Source organism: Amblyomma americanum, chromosome 4 (genome assembly GCF_052857255.1).
Source record: "Amblyomma americanum isolate KBUSLIRL-KWMA chromosome 4, ASM5285725v1, whole genome shotgun sequence".
Lineage (NCBI taxonomy): Eukaryota > Metazoa > Arthropoda > Arachnida > Ixodida > Ixodidae > Amblyomma > Amblyomma americanum.
Window position 1 is genome coordinate 16,731,904 of NC_135500.1, and position 19,941 is coordinate 16,751,844.

Here is a 19,941-nt window from a genome sequence, read left to right on the forward strand (position 1 = left end):
TTTTCGACGTAGGCGAAATGCTAGCTAAAGGCCCGCGTGCTGTGCGATATCAGTGCACGTTAAAGAACCTCAAGTGGTCTCAGTTATCCGGAGCCCTCCACATGCCCTCCACTGCGGCGAACGTTTTTAGATGGGGGCAGCCAGGGAGCGGGGTGGACCTACGCTGTCGCCCACTGAGGTCGCCGCCTAGGCGATGGCGCTGCGCTCGCTTTAGGATTAGGGTACCTTTACGTGGTCAGGCTGCTTCCAGGGTGAGGACACCGCTCTAGACGGCGGCGTGTTGAGTCCCACTCTCCCGTTCGACAGCACTGAGCGCATTGGGGTGGTGAGCCGTTTCGAAGAGAAAACTGCCGCTACCGCGTGGAACCTCGCAAAATTATGTGTTCTGCCAAGACAGGGTGGTACTAGAGATTGTTCAGCTAGGGAATCGGAATTATTTGTTCCTCTGATGCAGTAATCTTTTGCAGCTAATCCTACTAGAAACCCTCCAGCTCCTTGTGAACAGTCGTTACATTCTCACGATTCCAGTGCAATGGGTCAGCCAGGATACTTTATGTATCGATTACTTTTCCAACAATCAAGATTACATATTTCAAGCTACATTTGTATATTTGCCAAAGGCTACCATTCAGACAGCTTCTGGTTCGGCATGAAATCAGGTGCAAGAAGTCGCCTTTGACGGCTGCGAACTTAAGTAATTATAAGGATGCCAAATTAAACTTGTGCACCTTCGCCCCCAGCAAAAATTGTTCAGGAATGCAAGCGTATCACATGCCTTGCCTCACATACTTTGGAGTTTTGTTGGTTTCCATCCATCTCGGTTTGCACTTTTTTTTTCTGCGCGCTGTCCCAAACAAAGTGAAATAGCCAGCACTGTCTTTTTCTAGTGTGGGCAGAACACCCGACAGCGATAGCCTCTCTTAGCTTGATCGTTGACTGCTGCATCACACACAGAATTAACATGAGCTCACATCAAGCAAAGCGGCATAGCCCATTGGTCAAAATTTCCTGCTTCTCGGTTTGCATGTTTCAAGCGTTCTCTGCGCATTTCTTCTCCCGATTAGAGCCACCTCGGTACACATTGCACCTTCTGCACCACGCTGCCAGATCTTTATGCCACATTTTTCTCCCCCAACCCCTTTACTTTGTGCCAGCTCATCCTGACGTATTTAACCTCAACATGTCAGTAAGCAAAGAAGTCATGGCTGCTTGACACCAATGAAAGGAGCACTTTTTCCCCAGTTGTGGTTTCTTTTTCATCTTTTTGTATTGCTTTTAAACGAACCATTACTGAGGAAAAATGGCTCCCTTTGTTGCCGTCATGCAGCCACATCTAAAATTGGCAAGCATGTTTCTAGGTAGGCATGTCCTAAGCTCACTTTTTTTTGCCTCTCTTGGAGACAACAGCGAAGATGAGAGCTTGCCTGTTGTGTTCACTCGTCCGTGTCTTTCTGCTTGCTTAAAGCCAAACGTGATTTTCAAACCAGCCCAGACCTATAGCTCAATGAGAAAAAGCTATTGCCTTGCCCAACGACTATCGAGGCGGCAGTCCGGCGTCTCTTGGCAACTGGAGCAGACAATTCTGCGGAAGCAAGGAAGGAGGCCTGTGCTGCTCCAGCTCCGCTTTTTTTTTTAGCTTTTTTAGCTTAGCCTGAAAGGGACAGTGGGGTTCAAACGAAGCAGTTATCAGGGGCTGATTTTTGGAGGTTTCTTTGTGAATTAGTCACTGTAATGCTTTGTCTTCATGTTTTGAAAAGGGAAAATAAAATTTTAGGTAAATTTTTCCTGGAATAGGGCTGCTTAGCAACTACGAATCAGCAAGACATCGCATCGCATCATCAATCTACATCCAGAGGGAACCTTAACCGGTTGTCTTCTTGATCTTGTTGTAGAACGAGCCACTGAGGGAAGTAGTTGAGGAAATATGTCCATTTGGCTTCAGACGTCTACTCAGCTGTCCATCCTAGAGCAGTGCAGCAAAAGATCGTTTGGAAGAGAAATTTGCCATTGTAATTTGCATGGAATTTCAAGTACATCCTCTGCACTGCTGCCACCTCCGAGAATCTTGATACCTCACCAGCGTGTTACTTCTCTTCTTTGACTGGATATCCAGTTAGCTGTCTATGATACCAAACCAAATTTTGATCTTTCAGGCCCTTGTTGACTGCAGGCAGTTATCCATGCTATTCTGTAAAATGGGACATCGTAGGCACAGCCCCCTGCTTGTGTTGTGGCCTAAAAAGAAACAAACGCTGCTAAAATAACTTTTAAAAAATTTAAATTTAAAAATTTAAAGCATGCTTCTTGTTATGTATATGAAAAGATTCTAAAAGAAGGCGCGATGAGCACCAGCATTGCTTGCAAGCCAAGGGGTATGCTTGCCTAACTTCTTCGTGTGTGGTCACTGTCTCCCGCTGACCAGTAAGCTAACCCGGGCATTGTTATGGGTGGAAGAGTCGTTGCCATAGGAGAGAGGAGTGCCCAGACGATGCTGACTGTGTGAGTAGGTATTATTTTTGTTTAATTGCTTGCAAATTAGGCGTGAATAAAAATGATGCCTACCTGGTTAAGCATTCAGCACTGCACTATGTAATCTTTGCGCAGCATATGATCATTTTTCAAACCCAGGCACAAGTAATTGGGAACACCCTGTACATTCGCATTTGTGCTTTATTTCTCAACATCACACCACTGCTACAAACCGTACCACAAAATGCTCTTGGGCATTATTTCCCCGACTGAAACAAAAACAGCATTCTCCTTGCAGTATGTGTGTAGTGTTTTGTTTAGCTGTCATGACGAACGATTTCAATAGTGTGGTTATGTACGCATATTCTTGCTAAATAAATGAAGTTTTTAATGTGAGCCCACTAACCCCAAGCCTAACACTGCTCTTTTTGCACAGTGGTGAAGTATTTCAGAAATTGTTCTTTATTGCTGTGCACACTGTGTGGTCTATTTTCTTTCTATTTTGCATTCTGAAAATGATACAGCAAGAACTTCTTTCATAGTCAAGGATATATAGTGTAGTACTGCATTTAATGCATAGTGTGTCTGCACTGTACCTGAGTATGCCCGTAGCACCATTGCCACTGACATGAAGTCTGTCGTCATTGCTGCCTTGTGATATCAATAGGAACTTGGCTGATCATCATCAGCCTAGCTACACCCTCTGCAAGGCAGAGGCCTCTCCCATGTCTCTCAAGTTAACCCTGTCCTTTTGCCGCAGCTGCGGCCACCTGCAAACTTCTTAATTACATCCGACCGCCTAACCTTCTGCCACCCCCTGCCATATTCATCCACAAATAATGGCCAGCAGCCACTTGCTGCCATCCAAATTTGTCATACAGGCCAAAGCACTGTCTTCCCAGCAGTGCTAATTAACTGGATCCTTTGGAGACGGTAAGCTCCAAGTTGGCGACGTGCCTACTTAACTGCAGTAACTGTCATTGGCTGTCGCTTCCCGCCACCAATGTGCCTGCTTAATCATGCAGCTCCTGTGGGCATCCCATTCATGGTGTGCATCATTTCCTCAGCATCCTCAACCTTCAAAGTACTGACTTAACATCCCGGCAAATATGTGTCTTGATAGAGTACTAGTTCTAAAATGATTATCATATTGTTTACTTTAAGTTTATTGCCATTTGTCGCAGCCTTAAGTAAAGGAGACCCTAATCTACGAGTGATCTCTTTGCAAACTTGTTAATGTCAAGTGAAGGAAACAGCTCAAAACAAGGACGTGACATGACAACACAGGTGCTGAACTAACATGTGAAGTTTATTGTCAGACAAGAAGGGTTTATAGGTCACACCAAACAAACAAAAGTGCACCAGTCAGGCTAATATCAACTGATAAGGACCATGTAGGGAAATCTTAACATATCAGGTGGCCTATGAAAACGAACTGTTGTCATGTCACGTCCTTGTCTTTTGTTGTGCTGGTTCCTTCACTTGACCTCGTGCACCAAATAGCGCTCCAAAAAGCCCTATTGTTAATGCCACCCCCCACCTGTCCTATGCAGCAGCTGGCACGTAACAGGGTTAAGTGGAGAGATAGTCAGGCTCATGATGATGAGTACCCTTGCTAGCGTCCTGCAGTGGCGTGCTTAGAGTTGATGTCATGAGAGAAGCCCCCTTTGAGGGATGTTTGCCCCTTCATTCTTGAGCTGAATCCGATTAGAGACAGTCATCCTTCCAGCATGCGGGATTGTGTGTTTGCCTTGCATTGTTGCTCAGGCCGTCCTGTACGGTGATCACGCCATAGTTTATGCAGCATGCAAGGCATAACTTACCTAAATGCCTGCGAAAAGAAGAAGTTGGAGATGAATGCGGTACTTATAGACAGAGGAGACAAGTACTTTCCTATACAGTCAGTGGCAACAAAAAGCGGTGGGGCCCTCTGGCCCCTTTTTTGATGTCCTAGTTTGGCTACCTCCAATGATACTACGTTAATTTTTCAATCGTGATACTGCATCCAGTGAGTCGGTTAGTGGAAACTAGGTGGTTAACATCCAAAGAAAATTTATGCCCCCACTCACACCCTGACACGATGGATGGTTCTGTGCGTGGTGTGTCTGCTGTCAGAAAGTGCAGCTTTTCTGTGTAAAACACTCATTATATTTCTCACAAAGTCATTTATACAGTAGAGCCGCACTATAGTAAACTCGGATATAGTAAATTGAAACTGCAGTCCCATTTCACCTTCTATAGAGGACTGAACATTTTTTTTTTTTTCGGCAATAGATAGAGAGTGTTTTTGTGTTTTTGTTTTTCAAATAAACGGCTATATATAGTGAAGAGTGTCTGACCATGGCAATGTACTCCCCGCGGAATGATAGCTTTTGGAGGCTAGTGGACCGCAGGCGATAAAACGGCAAGATGGCTTCACTGCCACGTGGGAAGGCTGCTAGCACAAGACAGTTTTTTGAGAGTGGCTTGAGGAAGGAAGCAGAAGTGCTGCGTGAGCTGTGTTGCTGAATGCACGTTGCTTAACTACGCTTCTTAAATGACGCTGAGGCTACAGAAGGTGACACTGCGTTCACACAAAGCTTTGGCAAAACGTAAACAAAATCGAAAACTTGATTAAAGAAAATGTGATAACTATCACAATAAAGTGATGATAGCAGAATGCAAGGTATTTGGCAATGCTTCTTTTATAAGCCAACACACTGTGTTTAGGAAGTATCCAAATAATTACCAGAGAGCGTCCTCAGAGCCACGCCATCAACAACTGATACAGTGAACATTTTTGCTGGTACGAGCGTACTGCATTTAGCAACATTTAGTTAACAGTGTACCTTAGCGAAACTTTTGCATTTTAAACTAAGAGGTCTTGCCAATGAAGCCAGGACATTTTGGCCTTGATATCATGCATGCATCATTCATGTCTCATTCATTATTTGATTGCTACTCCCAGTGAGTGTGCCTGCACATTTTAAATGGCAGCCATGGTTCAGCTGCTCGAGCTTAATGATTAGAAATCGTTTGGAATGACCGTCATGGCTTGGTTTAAATTCTGCTCTATTTAGTGCTGGCATGCAGAGAGTATGCTATGTTTGACACATGTCTTGCAGTCACCTCTACTAATTACGCTTCAATCAGCAACCTACCGAAAATTGATTGTATTTGCACGTGGAATTAGCCTTGTCTGTGTTCGTGTTGATTGCAGCTGCTCTGAAAATGACGACGTATATGCACCAACCAGCCCGATCTGTCGCCCTTCTAGGATTAGGCCATGCTTGGTGGGCCTGTCTAGATTGAGTTTGGTCCTGTGCTTGCAGCATGGTTTTGCTTTCAACACACACTGCGCTTTCAACCACAGTGAGAGTACAGAAAGGCAGAGGCAGAAAACTGCTTTAGCACAGCTGCATGGTGAATTCAGAAAAGCACCTGCCTTTGGTGAGAGCAGGCAGTGACAGTCCAGGGATAATGTACGTGTGCTATTCTGTCATTTACACATTTGAATGCTCTTAATCATGGAACACGAAAGCATTGTGCCTGCAATCTTGATGAAAGGAGGCACAGGATTATCTGTGGGAACCTTTCCTTTGAAGCAGGAACTACATTCAAGTTGGTGAAAAGAAAGTGGAAAGCTTCCTGTTTCTTTCTTTTAGTGCTTAATTGTAAATGGAACAAGCAGGCAACAATTGTGAAGGAATACTGGGAAATGTTCATGTTTCATTCCCAACCAGTTCTTGGGCCGTTTTTCACCAGAAGTGAGTGCAGCTGTTTGTGTATTCCATAAAGTAGAGCTAGCTTCTTATTTCCTTGAAAGTGACAATGTGTTCATTCTTGCATATTGAAATCTCAGTCTGTTTTCAAAGTGTGGTAGGTCTTGAAGCAGTGGGCTGCGTTTTTGATGCTGTTGCACTGTTGCTCTCTTTGTCGTCATCATCATCCGAGGAGGGGTTGCGATACGATAGTGAATACGTACGCTACCGCAGTTACCATTGCTTGCTGATGCAATCTTTTGATTTTTACGCGTCTAAAATAAGTGCCTCTTTTAAATACCTATGTTGCAACCTATGCTTCTCTTGCCTAACAGAGTCGATTTTCCTGCTGCCCACTGCAAATAATGAGAGGCAACAGAATAATTGGTGCATCCTGCATGCCCAAGTCACACCTTCAGCTGGACACGCAACAGTGGAAACATGCATTAGAGATCAAAAGGATAGCATGGTGCCCTTCTATTGCAGCCTTCTTTGTGGCGGTGCAAGTTTTCTTCACCATTGGCTTCACCCTGCTGCTGCTGGCCTGCGTCCTGCTGCTGGCCATGCACATCTGCCTGCCCTCGGCCAGAACGAACCAACTGCTCAAGGTCGTCATCGCCCTTCTCCTCGCATCAGGTGAACAGCACTGTTGCTCTCAGTGAGACCCGCCACCCACTGCAAATCCATGCAAGGCTCTGTAGCAAAGCCTTCCTCCTAACTCATGGTGTTCAGATTATCTGAGTGTGGGGTGGTTTATTTTTCCCCAGCTTGCCCTGAAGTGGCTGAGGGCTGCTACAGCTTGTCTGAAACAAAATTCATTTTCTATGCATTTGTATTTATTTAACAAACAAACCATTTTGTTTTGAATCTCCACTTGTTAAACTTGTGAGCTGTTTGTTTTGCAATCCTGAAAAATAAATGTCGTAATATATGTGGCAAATGCTTATTCAGTTTTCCAATGTTAAAATTTAAAATACAGTGCCTATTAACGTGGAGCTTGCAAACAGCTTTAAGCCGGCTTGCAAGTTATTATTTGTTTTGCTGCCGGGAAGAAACCTGACCCCCCCCCCCCCATGTAAGAGGTGTGTTCTATGTTCGCCATATTTGGCATTCTGGAGGTGGTCGTCAGTGACAACGGGCCTCAATTTACCTCAGCTTAGGCTATGCAGTTTTGGCATTGGAATGACGCCCGATATTTCATTATCGCTTCATACCATCCTGCGGCCAACAGACAATCTGAGAGAATGGTTCAGAACTAAAGTGGCGCTACAAAAACTTCTAAAAGAAAGCATTGCATGTCATCTCTCAATGTTTCTCATAGCAACGGTTAATGTCACAGCTCAGCAAATCCTAGCTAAGCTTAAGTTTGGACATTAGCGGAAGAGGGCCTTACATCTGCTCCATTCGACCAGTGCGCCAACTGGGGAACATAAGAGCATCTCCACAGGTGTTCCTATGTACAGCTAGTCAGTGTAGCCTTTGATAGGCCACAACTTTGCCAGCCCAGCAAAGTGGTTGGCTGCCATTGTCACCAGGAGAACTGGCCAGTGTTCATATGAGGTCTTTCTGCTCCCACTGCAAAGGATGCATGTAGACCACATGCGATGGCGCCAGACCTTCACAGTTGAAGTCGATCCTCAGCGAGACCCGTTGTTCTGCTTCCCCAATCTCATCCTGCCACTGCTGCACCAGAGGTACCTGAGGTGTCTGAAGGTGCTGGTTCTACTATACTGGCTACGGATGGCATTTTATGAAGGCCTGCCCCTTCTTTCAGGTCTTCGCACTTAAGACAGCTGAAGCAACTAAACTTTTACCCAGCCAGGCAACAAAACATTTACCCAAGTTAGCACACTGCAGGGGGCAAGAAGTCTAATATGTACACCCAGGTGGCACCCTTGGAACCTGGGCATATCGTTCGAGAGCAGAGAAGCTAGCAGTAAGATAGCATTTGAGGAGCGATTGAGAAAAATGGGGGAAAAGCAGTGGGCTAGGAAAGTTTTCAGATACCTGTATATAAGGAATGTTAACACGAAATGAAGAAAGCGAACTAGAAAATTGACAAGCAAATATCTGGACAGCAGTAGGGAGGAATATCAGCAATTATCGGTTAAGAAAAAGGTTAAAGAAACAGAGAAAGCTCTGTGGAAAACAGGGATGCTGACGAAATCATCACTGGGAACATACAGGATTTTTAAGCAGGAAATTGCCAAAGAAAATATCTATGATAATTGCAGGGGAAGCTCTTTGTTGTTTGAGGCCAGGACGGGAGTTTTGCGGACTAAGACATATAGAGTCAGGTACCACGAGATAGACACGTTGTGCGTTGCGCGCGGAGAGGAGGAGGAAACGGCTGAACACTTGATACTTTTCTGTAATGGGCTTCACGCTACAGTGGAAAGCAGCGGGGCTGACTTAACTAAGGCATTGGGGTTTAGGGATAGTGAAGGGAAAGTAGGTTTTAAGCGGGTAGAAGTAACCAAGCGAAGGTTATCTGCTTGGCGGCTAAAATCAAGGCAAGAGCAAAATTTGACAAGTTATGGTGGCTTGAACCACCGTCCGATTTAAAGCGTTCAGCCTTATCTATCCATCCATCCATCCAGCATTGAATAAGTGTATGCTCATGATCCCGGTGTGTTCTTGCATGGCAATTTCAGGCTATGGGCAGCTGCCCCATTTTCCTAAATGAACCCGTGTCAGCCCCTTCTCTGCCGATACAGCTGTTCCACCTGTTTTACGTGGACACTGCGTTGCCTCAGCAATCATGCAGGCATTAAAGATTCGCTGTAGATGAGCCGTGTGTAAAAATGCGGGAAGATATCTATAGCGGCTGCACAGCCACCATAGTCATAAACTCGACAATACTTTTTACATAAATGATCCCTTGCTTTCCTCGTGTGGTCGATCACTAGCACTAGTGGTAGCGGCCATCGAGCACCCATGCAGTGAGTCACTGCGTCAGACCACGATGCGGCAGTTGACTGTTGGCCATGAACGAAGGGTGTGAACTGCGGTCAGTGCTCCTACTGTTTACGATCTCTACAATCGGTGGCATACGAAGCGGCAGCACAGGTGCTGTACTGCAGCGCTGTATTCCCGGTGCCGCCTTTTTCTGTGTTATGAAAACAGCACGAAATACATGTAGACACAAAGAAGAGAGACGTACACACAAGCTCAGACTTACAGCTAGCTGGCGATGTATCGCGAAGCAGCGCACGTTTATAATAAGGCAGGTTGCTCAAGAGAGAACCTCAAAAAGGGGAAGGAGGAAAGAAAACTTTCTTTCTTGCTTTGATTACTCCTCTTTTTCGTGTTTTGTGCCAAAGCTAAAGGCTCAGATCAGTCAAGCTTTGTTGATAAGCTGAGAAGCAAATACTGCTGTCGAAGTTATGCCGCTGGTTATCGTTGAAGTATTACATCTGCCGGGTGTTTTTTTTAACTGTGTATGAGTCATTATTTTAAACCCTGCGAGAGATACATCGGTACGTTCTGTGCACGTGTATTGTACAGCAAGACGGGCTTCATGTACGGGATAGAGCTCAGTGACGAAACGGTTAAACTAAAATTAACTAAGCTTTTTATTTTTGATTTCAGGGGTCAACATTATATTAAGAATATGATGGCTGTAAACATAGAAGCTAAGTGCAGTTTTCAAGTTTTGTTTATCAGCAATGCGTTTCAAAATATTTAGTGTCAAAATATGCATTTTTTTTTTACGTAAAGTTTGCTTCCCACAATGCACAATTTTAAAAGGGTGGTGTAGGGGTGTAGGGCATAGTATTGTAGCAGAAATCACATTAACTGCTTCTGTGGCTTAAAATAGACGATCAGCTTCTGTATTTGCTGTATTAGAACTGCGAGTGACGCCTTGTTATAAATGTTCATTGCGGAAAGCCAGCGTTGCGTGTGCAAAATGCGTGTTTTTGACAATAGATATTTCAAAATGCATTGCTGATAAAGAACGTTTAAAAGCTGGACTCAACTATTATGCTGACGGCCTTCAATTTCTTAATATAATGTTGGCCCGTAAATCAAAAGTAAAAAGTTTAATCTAACCTGTACATATAATGCGCCCGCCCTGCTGTACAAGCCACCTGCGTAGACTGCACTGGCGTGTCTCTCGCAGGGTTTAAAATAATGATCTGTAAAACAGTTAAAGAAACGCCTGGTATGATTGATACATCCCAGGGCTGAGTACAACGGAACTGATGTGCAAGTGGTAAGCGGGCTATGGCTCGCCAAGAAAGCAGCATTTTGGCAGAATTCCTCTGCCAGTACTGCTCTCCAGGCGATGCGGGGGAATGTAAGGATGGGGTAGCTCTCATTGTAGCTTGAACTGCTATGCTTCTAGTTCGTTATGCCAACAATGCACCACCTCATGCCCCTTCGGTTGCAATATCTGATTTCGGCCCACACGAAAATGTAGCCATAATTTCCTGCTGGAAAAGTGCTTTTTGCAGTTGCATGTACATTTCATGAAAAATTACAGACCGATCAGCTTAATGTCCGTTGCCTACAAGGTATTTACTAAGGTAATCACTAATAGAGTCAGGGCAATTTTAGACTTTAATCAACCAAATGATCAGGCAGATTTTCGTAAACAATGTTCCACAGTAGATCATATTCACACTATCAATCAGGACAAGAGAAATACGCAGAATATAAGCAACCCCTGCATATAGCCTTCATTGATTACGAGAAAGCATTTGACTCACTGGAAGCCTTAGCTATCATACAGGCATTGCGTAATCAGGGTGTAGAAGAGCCTTATGTGAAAGTACTGGAAGATATCTATGGCAACTGCACAGCTACCATAGTCCTCGATAAAGTCAGCAATAAAATTTCAATAAGGAAACGCGTCAGGCAAGGAGATACGATCTTGCCAATGGCATTCACCGCCTGTTTACAGGAGGTATTCAAAGGCCTGAATTGGGAACAGTTGGGGATAAGAGTTAATGGAGAATACTTAAATAATCTACAATTTGCTCATGACATTGCCTTGCTGAGTCACTGAGGAGGTGAACTGCAAATCATGATCGATGAGTTAGACAGACAGAGCAGTGCGGTGGGTCTAAAAATTAACATGCAGAAAACCAAAGTGATGTTCAACAGTTTATCAAGGGAACAGCAGTTCACAATTGGAAGCGAGGTGCTGGAAGTGGTGAAAGAATACTTAGGGCAGGTAGTGACAGCTGATCCAGATCATAAGAGGGAAATAACTAGAAGGATGGATGAGAATGGGATGGAGCATATATGACAGCTTCTGTCAGATCATGAATAGCAGTTTATCAATATCCCTCAAGAGAAAAGTGTACAACAGCTGTATCTTGCCGGTACTCACCTATGGGGCTGAAATGTGGAGGCTAACGAAAAGGGTTCAGCTTAAATTAAGGACAACGCAGCGAGTCATGGAAAGAAACTTGATAGGTGTAACGTTAGGAGACCGGAAGCGGGCAGAGTGGGTGAGGGAACAAACGCGGGTTAATGACATCCTAGCTGAAATCAAGGGGAAGAAATGGGCTTGGGTAGGGCATGTAATGCGAAGGCAGGATAACCGCTGGTCGTTAAGGGTAACGGAGTAGATTCCAAGAGAAAAAAATCATAGCAGGGGGTGGCCGAAGGTTAGGTGGGCGGATGAGATTAAGAAGTTTGCATGCAAAGGGTGGATGCAGCTGGCAAAGGACCGGGTTAATTGGAGAGACATGGGAGAGGCCTCTGCCCTGCATTGGGTGTAGTCAGGCTGATGATGATGATGATGGTGATGATGTACATTTCCACTTCTAGCTGGAATTAGAAAATTGTCAGCTGGAGCTAGCTGGTAGTGGCAATTTTCCAGCTGGGAGCAAGAAATATTCCAGCTGAACTTGATTTCCAATTCCATAATCCAGGTGGCAATGGCGACTTTATCTCAGCAAGCTTTGTCCAAGCTAGAAGTATTGAAAGAGTACTTGGAGGTATCACTTCAAGGTTGTCATTCTTCAGATTTTTTTCATATTTATTATTTTTTACCCTGAAAAGTCGCTGCGTGTTCAGTAAAATTTTTTTTCCCGTTTGCCCATTTTAGGGCATTTGGTGTTTATTTTAGAGAGCACTGTACTGATGGCATTTGGTTTTAGGGTTTGTAATTTTTATTCTTTCTGTGATCATAGTGCAGACCTGAACTTGCCATCTAGCTGCAAAAGCCACAGTTTTGCTACAATTCTCCCCTTTTTTTAAATGCTGCAATATTGTGTGCTCCGAATCACAATTTTCTGCCTGCTACAAAACTTGAATGTGCTGCTACAAGTTGCACTTTCTTCTGCTACAAAAGCTGCTACAAGAACCCTGTTGTCAGTTTCACCACTGATGCTGGCACTCTTTAAGTGAAGGCATTGTGAAGGTACAGCTTTGGGATCCACAGCGTAAGGGTATGGCCCAGTTGATGTTGGTTCATAGTGGACAACCATGCTCCTTGAAGGCACAAGAAGGCTATTGGCACTCTAGAGTTTGGGCTGCAAACGCAACCTTTCTGTGTTGTTTGTCCAAACTTCAAGCAGCATGAACATAGTGGCCCACTGAGAGTCTTGGAGGAGATGTTTGATCTTGCTAACCTGTCCACCCTTGTCTTGCTGCAGCGGTCTGCAACACGATAGCGGTGATAGTGTTTGGTGCTCGTGGTGATGGCCGGGACTGGATGCCAGACCCAGACCACAACTTCCTGTCATGGTCCTTTGCCCTGGGCGTGATTGGGGCATTCTGCACCTACGTGGCAGCTGTACTCTTTGCCGTGGACAGCCGGCGCATGGCACGCAAGCTGGACGAGCAGGAGCACCAACAGCAGGCATACAGCATGAATCCAACGCACACCATGGGCGCGCCACCACCCCAGATCCGTACCTGAGGTGTTCACACATATGGATGCAGTGTCAGTTCACGCTTGTGGCGAAACTTGTTCAGGTAGTCCGAATCTGCACCACCTTGCGTGCTGAAAGAGGGTTCAGTGGCCAACCCTGTCGCAAAAAAGGCTGAATGGACACTGTATCACCTCTTGCCTTGAAGAGAGTGGGTGCATTGTTCAGTGGAGTTGTAGTCTCACATGCTCTATGCGCAAGGCATGACCTGCAGTTCGAGCAACTGTGGTAGCGTCTATCCGAGGGGTCAGTTCTTAATCATGTAGAATGTATGGCAATTGAATGTTCTATTTTAATAGTTTCAAAGCTTAATGTCATTTGGGGCACTCCAGGTGCGCACTGTATTGCTGGGCAGTTTTACAAGTGATCAAAAGTCTTGAAAAGTCCGGCAGGGCTAAGCCAAGCATCAAGAAAGTCGTGCAAGCTTTGAACGTTGCTGCAAAGATCAAAAATTTGTGCTTAATTTTTACAGTTGTGGTAAATTATCTATGGTGCGTATCTGCTCAGTGCTGACACTTTTCATCTCTGTCACGGGCTACTTTTCACCAGTATCTATGACAACTGCATTCTCCATAGGAACCTTACTGCCTGATGGAATTTTTTTTACGTGAACGAATCATGGTTGCTGAGATGGAGCAGAGGGAGAGAGGAAAATAAATGGTGAGCCTGAGACGCTTATCATAGAGTGGTATGCCTGTGACTAGGCTTTCATGTTCATGCAAAAAGGTGTTGATACATTCCAAGTTTTAAAACCCAAGTGTCTTCACTCGGGAAGCATTGTAGTAGCTGATCATGTTGCCATAACTTGTGTAACACATTCTCTTTGTAACCTTTTTGCGCTATGTTTACAATGTTGACACCTGCAAGTCGTGTTTTGGCACCCTCAGGCATGTCGTTTTGGGAGTCAACTCGCATCGCTGAGCTCTGGAAAAGAGACTGCGGTGCAAGCTGATTAACAGTAGGGCTTTGTGCCACTAGCTGTTTCAGCTTTAAAGCCGGTTTTGAATTTCACACGTGTCACACAACACTGCATTTTGGCATCATTTGTCTGTTTAAAATGAATATTCAAGATCTGTTTTCCTCAGAGCTTCAGAAACTTACTGCAGAGGATATTCTTCAATGAGCGCCTTCTTGGCAGGGGGCATTTATCATCAATGCATAATTGTTCTTGGCTAGGGCTGTGCCTAGAAGTAGTCGGTAGCATTTTGAGAACACGACTGCATGCTGATTTTGTGGATATCAACAGGTGCGTCTCTTTCCACCGAATGTGCACTAATGTATCGATATGTATTCTTATTTGATATTTCCATCTCCAGACATTTTGCAAGGAAGGGCTTGTTTGAGGACTTGGGTAATGAGTTGTATTTTGAAGCTGCCCCAGTGCTTGAAACAGAAATGCTGGACCTGGGATAAAGGCTGTTGCAAACAAAGCTGTAAACGTTTGCTTCACTCTTTCTGTCATTAGCATGTGCTGAAATCTCAGTGAAACCAAGTTCAGTTTAATTTTGGTGGTATGATTTTTATGTTCAGTTGTGTGTAAAAAATACCGGTTACATCACCTATACAGCAGCTGGAGCATTTAGATTGGGTTCTAGGGACCATGTCAATTCACCATGCCATGTGGATTTAATTTGCTATGTTGCTACAGCCAAGTATGAACCGTGCACTTACTCGGATGCCGCTTGTATGTTCCACTCTTGCCACTCCTTGCGATGCATTTCTTGTGCGTGGGTGGACCTTTGTTGCTTTATTGCTAAGCAAGTTGCATTCCTTTACTATTTACCAGCTCAGTCTCTCATGTGAATCTCAAGGTGAAGCCTGCACTGTACGCTTTCATGGTGCTGTCAGGTATTTTTTATAGCACCATATTTTGCCCGCCATCTTGTAAAGGGATATTTTTTCATCTGCTGATGTGATTCTCATACTGATTATTTTACTAACACAGGTGACTTGCTTGTGGCCACAGTTCACCTAATGGTACACGGGATGCGTCTTCCCACTGCACACCTTTTATTGTGTGTGCAGAGCCTCAGTGCGGTCAAAGAAGCATTGTTGGACCAGCCTTGCAGAATAGAACAATCGGGTACCGCACAGTCATCCGTCCATTTGACTCCATGTGCTATTGGAGGCTCTACTTTTTCGAGGTGTTGAGAGTGTGTATGTGTGCCAATGTGCTTTTAATAGCGGGTCCTGGCCGATGCTAAGTCCCGTAGAGCTTGGTTGGAAAAATATTTACACAAGTCATGCACCAGTCCTGAGCACTGTTTTGTTTTTGTGGGGGACCGGTTGTACATACAGAGAAATATTCTGCCACTTGTTGTGTTTATGTTGCAACCGCATCATCGGAGGAGGTGTGAAATGTGAGGAGGGTGTGTGAGTTCAGCATTGCTCAAATGAGAAGAGATGCCTTCATGTCCACACTTGGTTGTGTACTGAGCTGCACACTCTATGAACCTGTTCGGTTGTGGTGCTAGTCTCATGTCATTGTGTTGGCACATGATAAGTTTCTTCTTCTTTTGGTGCAGAATAAAGATGTGATAACCAGCCAAGACTCGTTCATATTCTAGCTTGCTGGTGAGGCATGCGCACTGCATGAGAGGTAATGGGAGGCCAGTATTGGCGCTAAAATATTGAAAATGAAGTGGCTAGGGGCATGTAGTCAACGATTCCATGGAAATTCGTCTGGTCAGGCGTAGAAGTGAAAATTTCTTTGTAGTCACTGACCAAGTCAAGCAGTGATGAAAGACGTTTCCGAACCCATACGGGTTCCTTGTTCACAAGCATGTGAATCGTGTGTGGTCATAACGCATGAAGGGATGATTGCTGCACCAATTGCACCATAGGGCCGATCCTGCTACATGCACTTACATTATGATAAAGTACAAGTAACCTGCACCAAGCCAAAAGGCCGCACTATTTTCAAGGTCTTTATTTCAGGCATGTGGTGCTGAGTTGACTGAGGAGAAGGGAAAAAAGCCACAGCTGTAGCGGCTTGACACTGCTCTCTTCCCCTGAGCTACATCGGTGGGAGAGATAGAGAGCTGTTTAGCTTTAGAAGCATTTCCGTAGTTTCACCATTAGAACAAAAACAAGTGAATAATATTGATACACAGCTATGTGTAACTATAAAAAGAAAAGAAACTGTTCTGTATATCATTATATGGCCAAAAAATAGCAATCACAGCATTACAAAGGCAAGGGTAGCAAGATGACCATTACATATGAAAAGACTACATACACCATCATAGAAACGTGCAGATTGCATACACTGTCATAGTCACTCACGAAAATTAAGCTTTTATTTGTTTGTGTGAGGACAAACAATCAGAAGAATTGGGTAGGCCAAAGCGGTTAAGCAGGGTAGGCAAAGTAAAATTTAAAGTTTGAAATCCATAGTTGGTGTGCAGACTTGGTACATTATATAGATCATGATGACGAGTGAGCTGGAAATGTGTGTTTTTATGCTAGTCAAAGGTTTCTGCTAGCAATTGCACTCAATGTTAAGGAAAGATTTCCACAGTTGGAGGAGGCAGGAATCGCATAATGAGGTAAGGTTGGTTATTGAATATTTATATGTATAAAGGACCAGAAGACAATAAGGTCGGCATATTTGCTATTGCTTTTAACGCACTTTTTTTGTAGGACTAAATGTTTGTTATTGTTGGTAGCTGTGGTGCTATCCCAGATTAAGGTACAGTATCTTATATTATATTCAAATAGTGCAAAGTACGAAAGAAACTTCGTTTTAACAGACAAAAATACAAATTTTTGCAAACCATACATTGCAAAGAAGCATTGTTTTACATATGCTGTAAAATATATGCTTGCTTACTGTACATTGCAATAAATGAGCAGAAAAGCACATAGCCACAAATATTCACCAAATTTGTTCATGGCGAGAGAGGGCTTTTACTTCTTGCTGCCAAATATAGAGAATATAGAACTTCTTGTTGGGCTAGTTGGTGCATTGCTTTGAGGAACCACGTTGCGCATTCAAAAGAGACAAACACAGGAAAAGGCCAAGGAGACGGAAAGAGCGCAAACTGTCAACTGAGTTTATTTGTGTGAAGGTGCCTTATATATGCAGAATCACAGCAAAAGAACAAGGGGAATGAGAGAGGGGGTGCGCAGACAACATGTGCGCAGAAAATGCTTCTCCTTCTTGTACAATTTGACAGAAGTGTCGCTTATACATTTATCGCATTTTCTTTTATGTGGTAGGCCTCCAAGAGCTCACGCGCTGTTTTGTTTTTACTTTTTCCTAGAATTTTTATCATCTTAAGCAGAGGCTCGCATCCACTGCATGCCCGATCAATTAGAAATAAAGAAGGAGCGAATTTGCCCGCTCATTGCCTTGCTTGCAGTGGATGTGAGCCCATGCTTAAGAAGATAAAAATTCTAGGAAAAAGTAAAAACAAAATAGCGTGTGAGCTTTTGGAGGCCTACCACATAAAAGAAAACGGCGATAAATGTATAAGCGACACTTCTGTCAAATTGTACAAGAAGGAGAAGAATTTTCTGCGCACCTGTTGTTGATCAGATGACCGGCTTTACCCCCTCTCTCATTCCCCTTGTCCTTTTGCTGTGATTCTGCATATATAAAGCACCTTCACACAAATAAACTCAGTTGATAGTTTGCGCTCTTTCCGTCCCCTGCCTTTTCCTGTGTTTGTCTCTTTTGAATGTGCAACGTGGGTCTTCAAGAAAATATAGAGAACCGTGGAAAATATTTTTTTTACGTTTAGCACACTTTTCAGAGCGAATATTTTTTAAAAGTTGTTAAAGCCTAAAATATTACACTATAGAAGCTACCGTTTTTGCATTGTGAAACACTTAGAGGAGTTTCATGCTGCTGAACCGAATGTCGAGCGATAGCTGGTTTCGATGTTTTGTTAATACCTTGCTGGCCAGGAGCTGTGGCTGTGTGGATGACCGGGCATTGCATCAAACACAACCAGCGTTCCGCTGAATGCATTGAAGTGCACCGGCTTTTTATGCATAGCCCACTTTCATGCCTTGCGCATGCGATGCTGCCCAACAATTTCCTGCTCCATTTAAGGTCCAGGTGTGTGACGTCATGGAGGGAGTACACAGGCAGAACTCCTAGTCTAGGTGGTTTTGACGCAGCACACCTGGGATGTCTCCTTTCCTCCTCTTCGTAACACGGTCGACAGAACGAACATCTGCTGGAGCTCTGCGCGACGGTGCGCATCTGCTAGGATGCCGCACGCTGTGCACGGCAGCCGTAAAAACACTTTGACCCCTCCTGTAGCGGCAGCTGCCCACACTGTAGAGTGGTGTCTTTGGGCACCTATCATATGGTGTGGGCCTGCCTCTCCAACCCGGGAGGACTGGGAGGTCATCGACCCTGCTCAGCTGCCACGACTAACAGGTCCAACAAGCCTTAGTCGGGCGCGCCCAGGCGGCGGCCACCGCCACTAGGATCCCAAACTAGGTGTCTCCACCTAGTGCTTGGAAGGACGGGTACCTTACCGGCTGATCCAAGCATGCCTCCTGTCCCTTGTGTAGCCAATAAACGTTTTCGCCACCACCTACCCTCCTAGTGTACCGTACTAAAGTCCCTACATCAGCTTTGCCAAAGCTTATCTAGGGGCTTTATACTCCCTTCTGCTACATCTCTGCGGCGTGCATGGCATACGTGACTACCCTCTTACTCCTTCTTTCCACAGCAGCTGGCACACGCGACTGTAGTGAATATAAACACGTGTGGCTCTTCAGAAGTCAAATTGCGGAGCCAGAGGTCATAGGCTGAAACTCGCCGGAGAGGGGTCGTGAAGGAATTGAGCTATCGCTCTAAAAGCAAATGTTTCTTTGGTGAAGTCTGCTATTGCGGTACGTGCCCTATGTCCGTTCATAGGCTATGTTAGTGCCACGGGAAACGTGCCTGAACACTCGCTTTTCTATGAGGAACTGGTTTGCACGTATTAAGTGGCGGCTCTCGCCATGTCCAGGCGCTGCACTTAGATTTTGCCTAGAAACACGAATTAGAAGGCGTAAACCTCTCCTACTGCAAGTAAGTGATGGCCGTGTTCATGCTGATAAGTGCAGCATGCAGGTATATTTGGGGAATAATTCATGTAGTGGAGGCGTTCCTGCATGCAATGCATGACCATAGCCAGTCTTTGAAATGAACCAAATGCAATCTCGAAGTTGTGCTTGTCAAAGTACTTTGCGCTTTTTAAAGATGAGTGTCTCTAAGACTGTTACGAGAAATGTGCAGAGTGGTCACGGCAGCAGAATGTTGAGCTCTCGGTACACAAAAAGTTTTGTTCCCTTCTGTCACCATTCAGTGGCAAAGGTAGCATATATGTTTCCGCTGAGCAAACCTTGCTAGCTTGCTGCATAAGTGGCTGTCAGTGAGGGGGCAAATGGACTTAGGCCTAGCATGTAAAATACACTGTGCTTAGCTCACTTCAAGGTAACCACAAAGTGCAAAAAACATCCAGCAAAAACTACAGTGGTGAAAACGAAACTGAACAACCAAATAAGTGCAATTCGTAGCACAGTGAACAAGCCACCAAATGTCAATTGGAAGCTGGGCGTGTCGGTCAGACATTTCAGCGAATGGTACTGCGCACACACAGATAAGGACGAGAAGGTAACACAACAAGCGCAGGCTCATGACTGATTTTTCTTTTCATTGATTAACTTGTATGAAAAAGAAGGCAAATTTTTGCACTGCACATGGTCATAGATACTACATTTTTGAGGGTATAAAATTTTTTTCTGTCTAAGAAATCAGTCACAAGTCTACGCTTATTGTGTTACTTTCTCGTCCTTGTCTTCTGTGTGTGCGCAGCGCCCTTTGTTGAGAAGCGCTATCA

The 19,941-nt window shown here is 44.5% G+C and overlaps 2 protein-coding genes across 4 annotated transcripts in view; one reads left to right on the forward strand and one right to left on the reverse strand.

Annotated features, from left to right (window-relative positions):
• kune (claudin) overlaps nt 1-15,640 on the forward strand; it is a 55,442-nt gene extending 39,802 nt beyond the window's left edge. For both annotated transcript variants that reach the window (XM_077660746.1, XM_077660745.1), the window contains exons 2-3: nt 6,696-6,845; nt 12,821-15,640. In XM_077660746.1, the coding sequence (XP_077516872.1) occupies nt 6,696-6,845; nt 12,821-13,086 (416 nt within the window). In that variant the 3' untranslated portion in view covers nt 13,087-15,640. The remainder of the gene's footprint in view (nt 1-6,695; nt 6,846-12,820) is intronic.
• The window catches only part of LOC144127807 (uncharacterized), a 1,292,097-nt gene that overhangs the window by 267,443 nt on the left and 1,004,713 nt on the right, over nt 1-19,941 (reverse strand). The window lies entirely within an intron of this gene.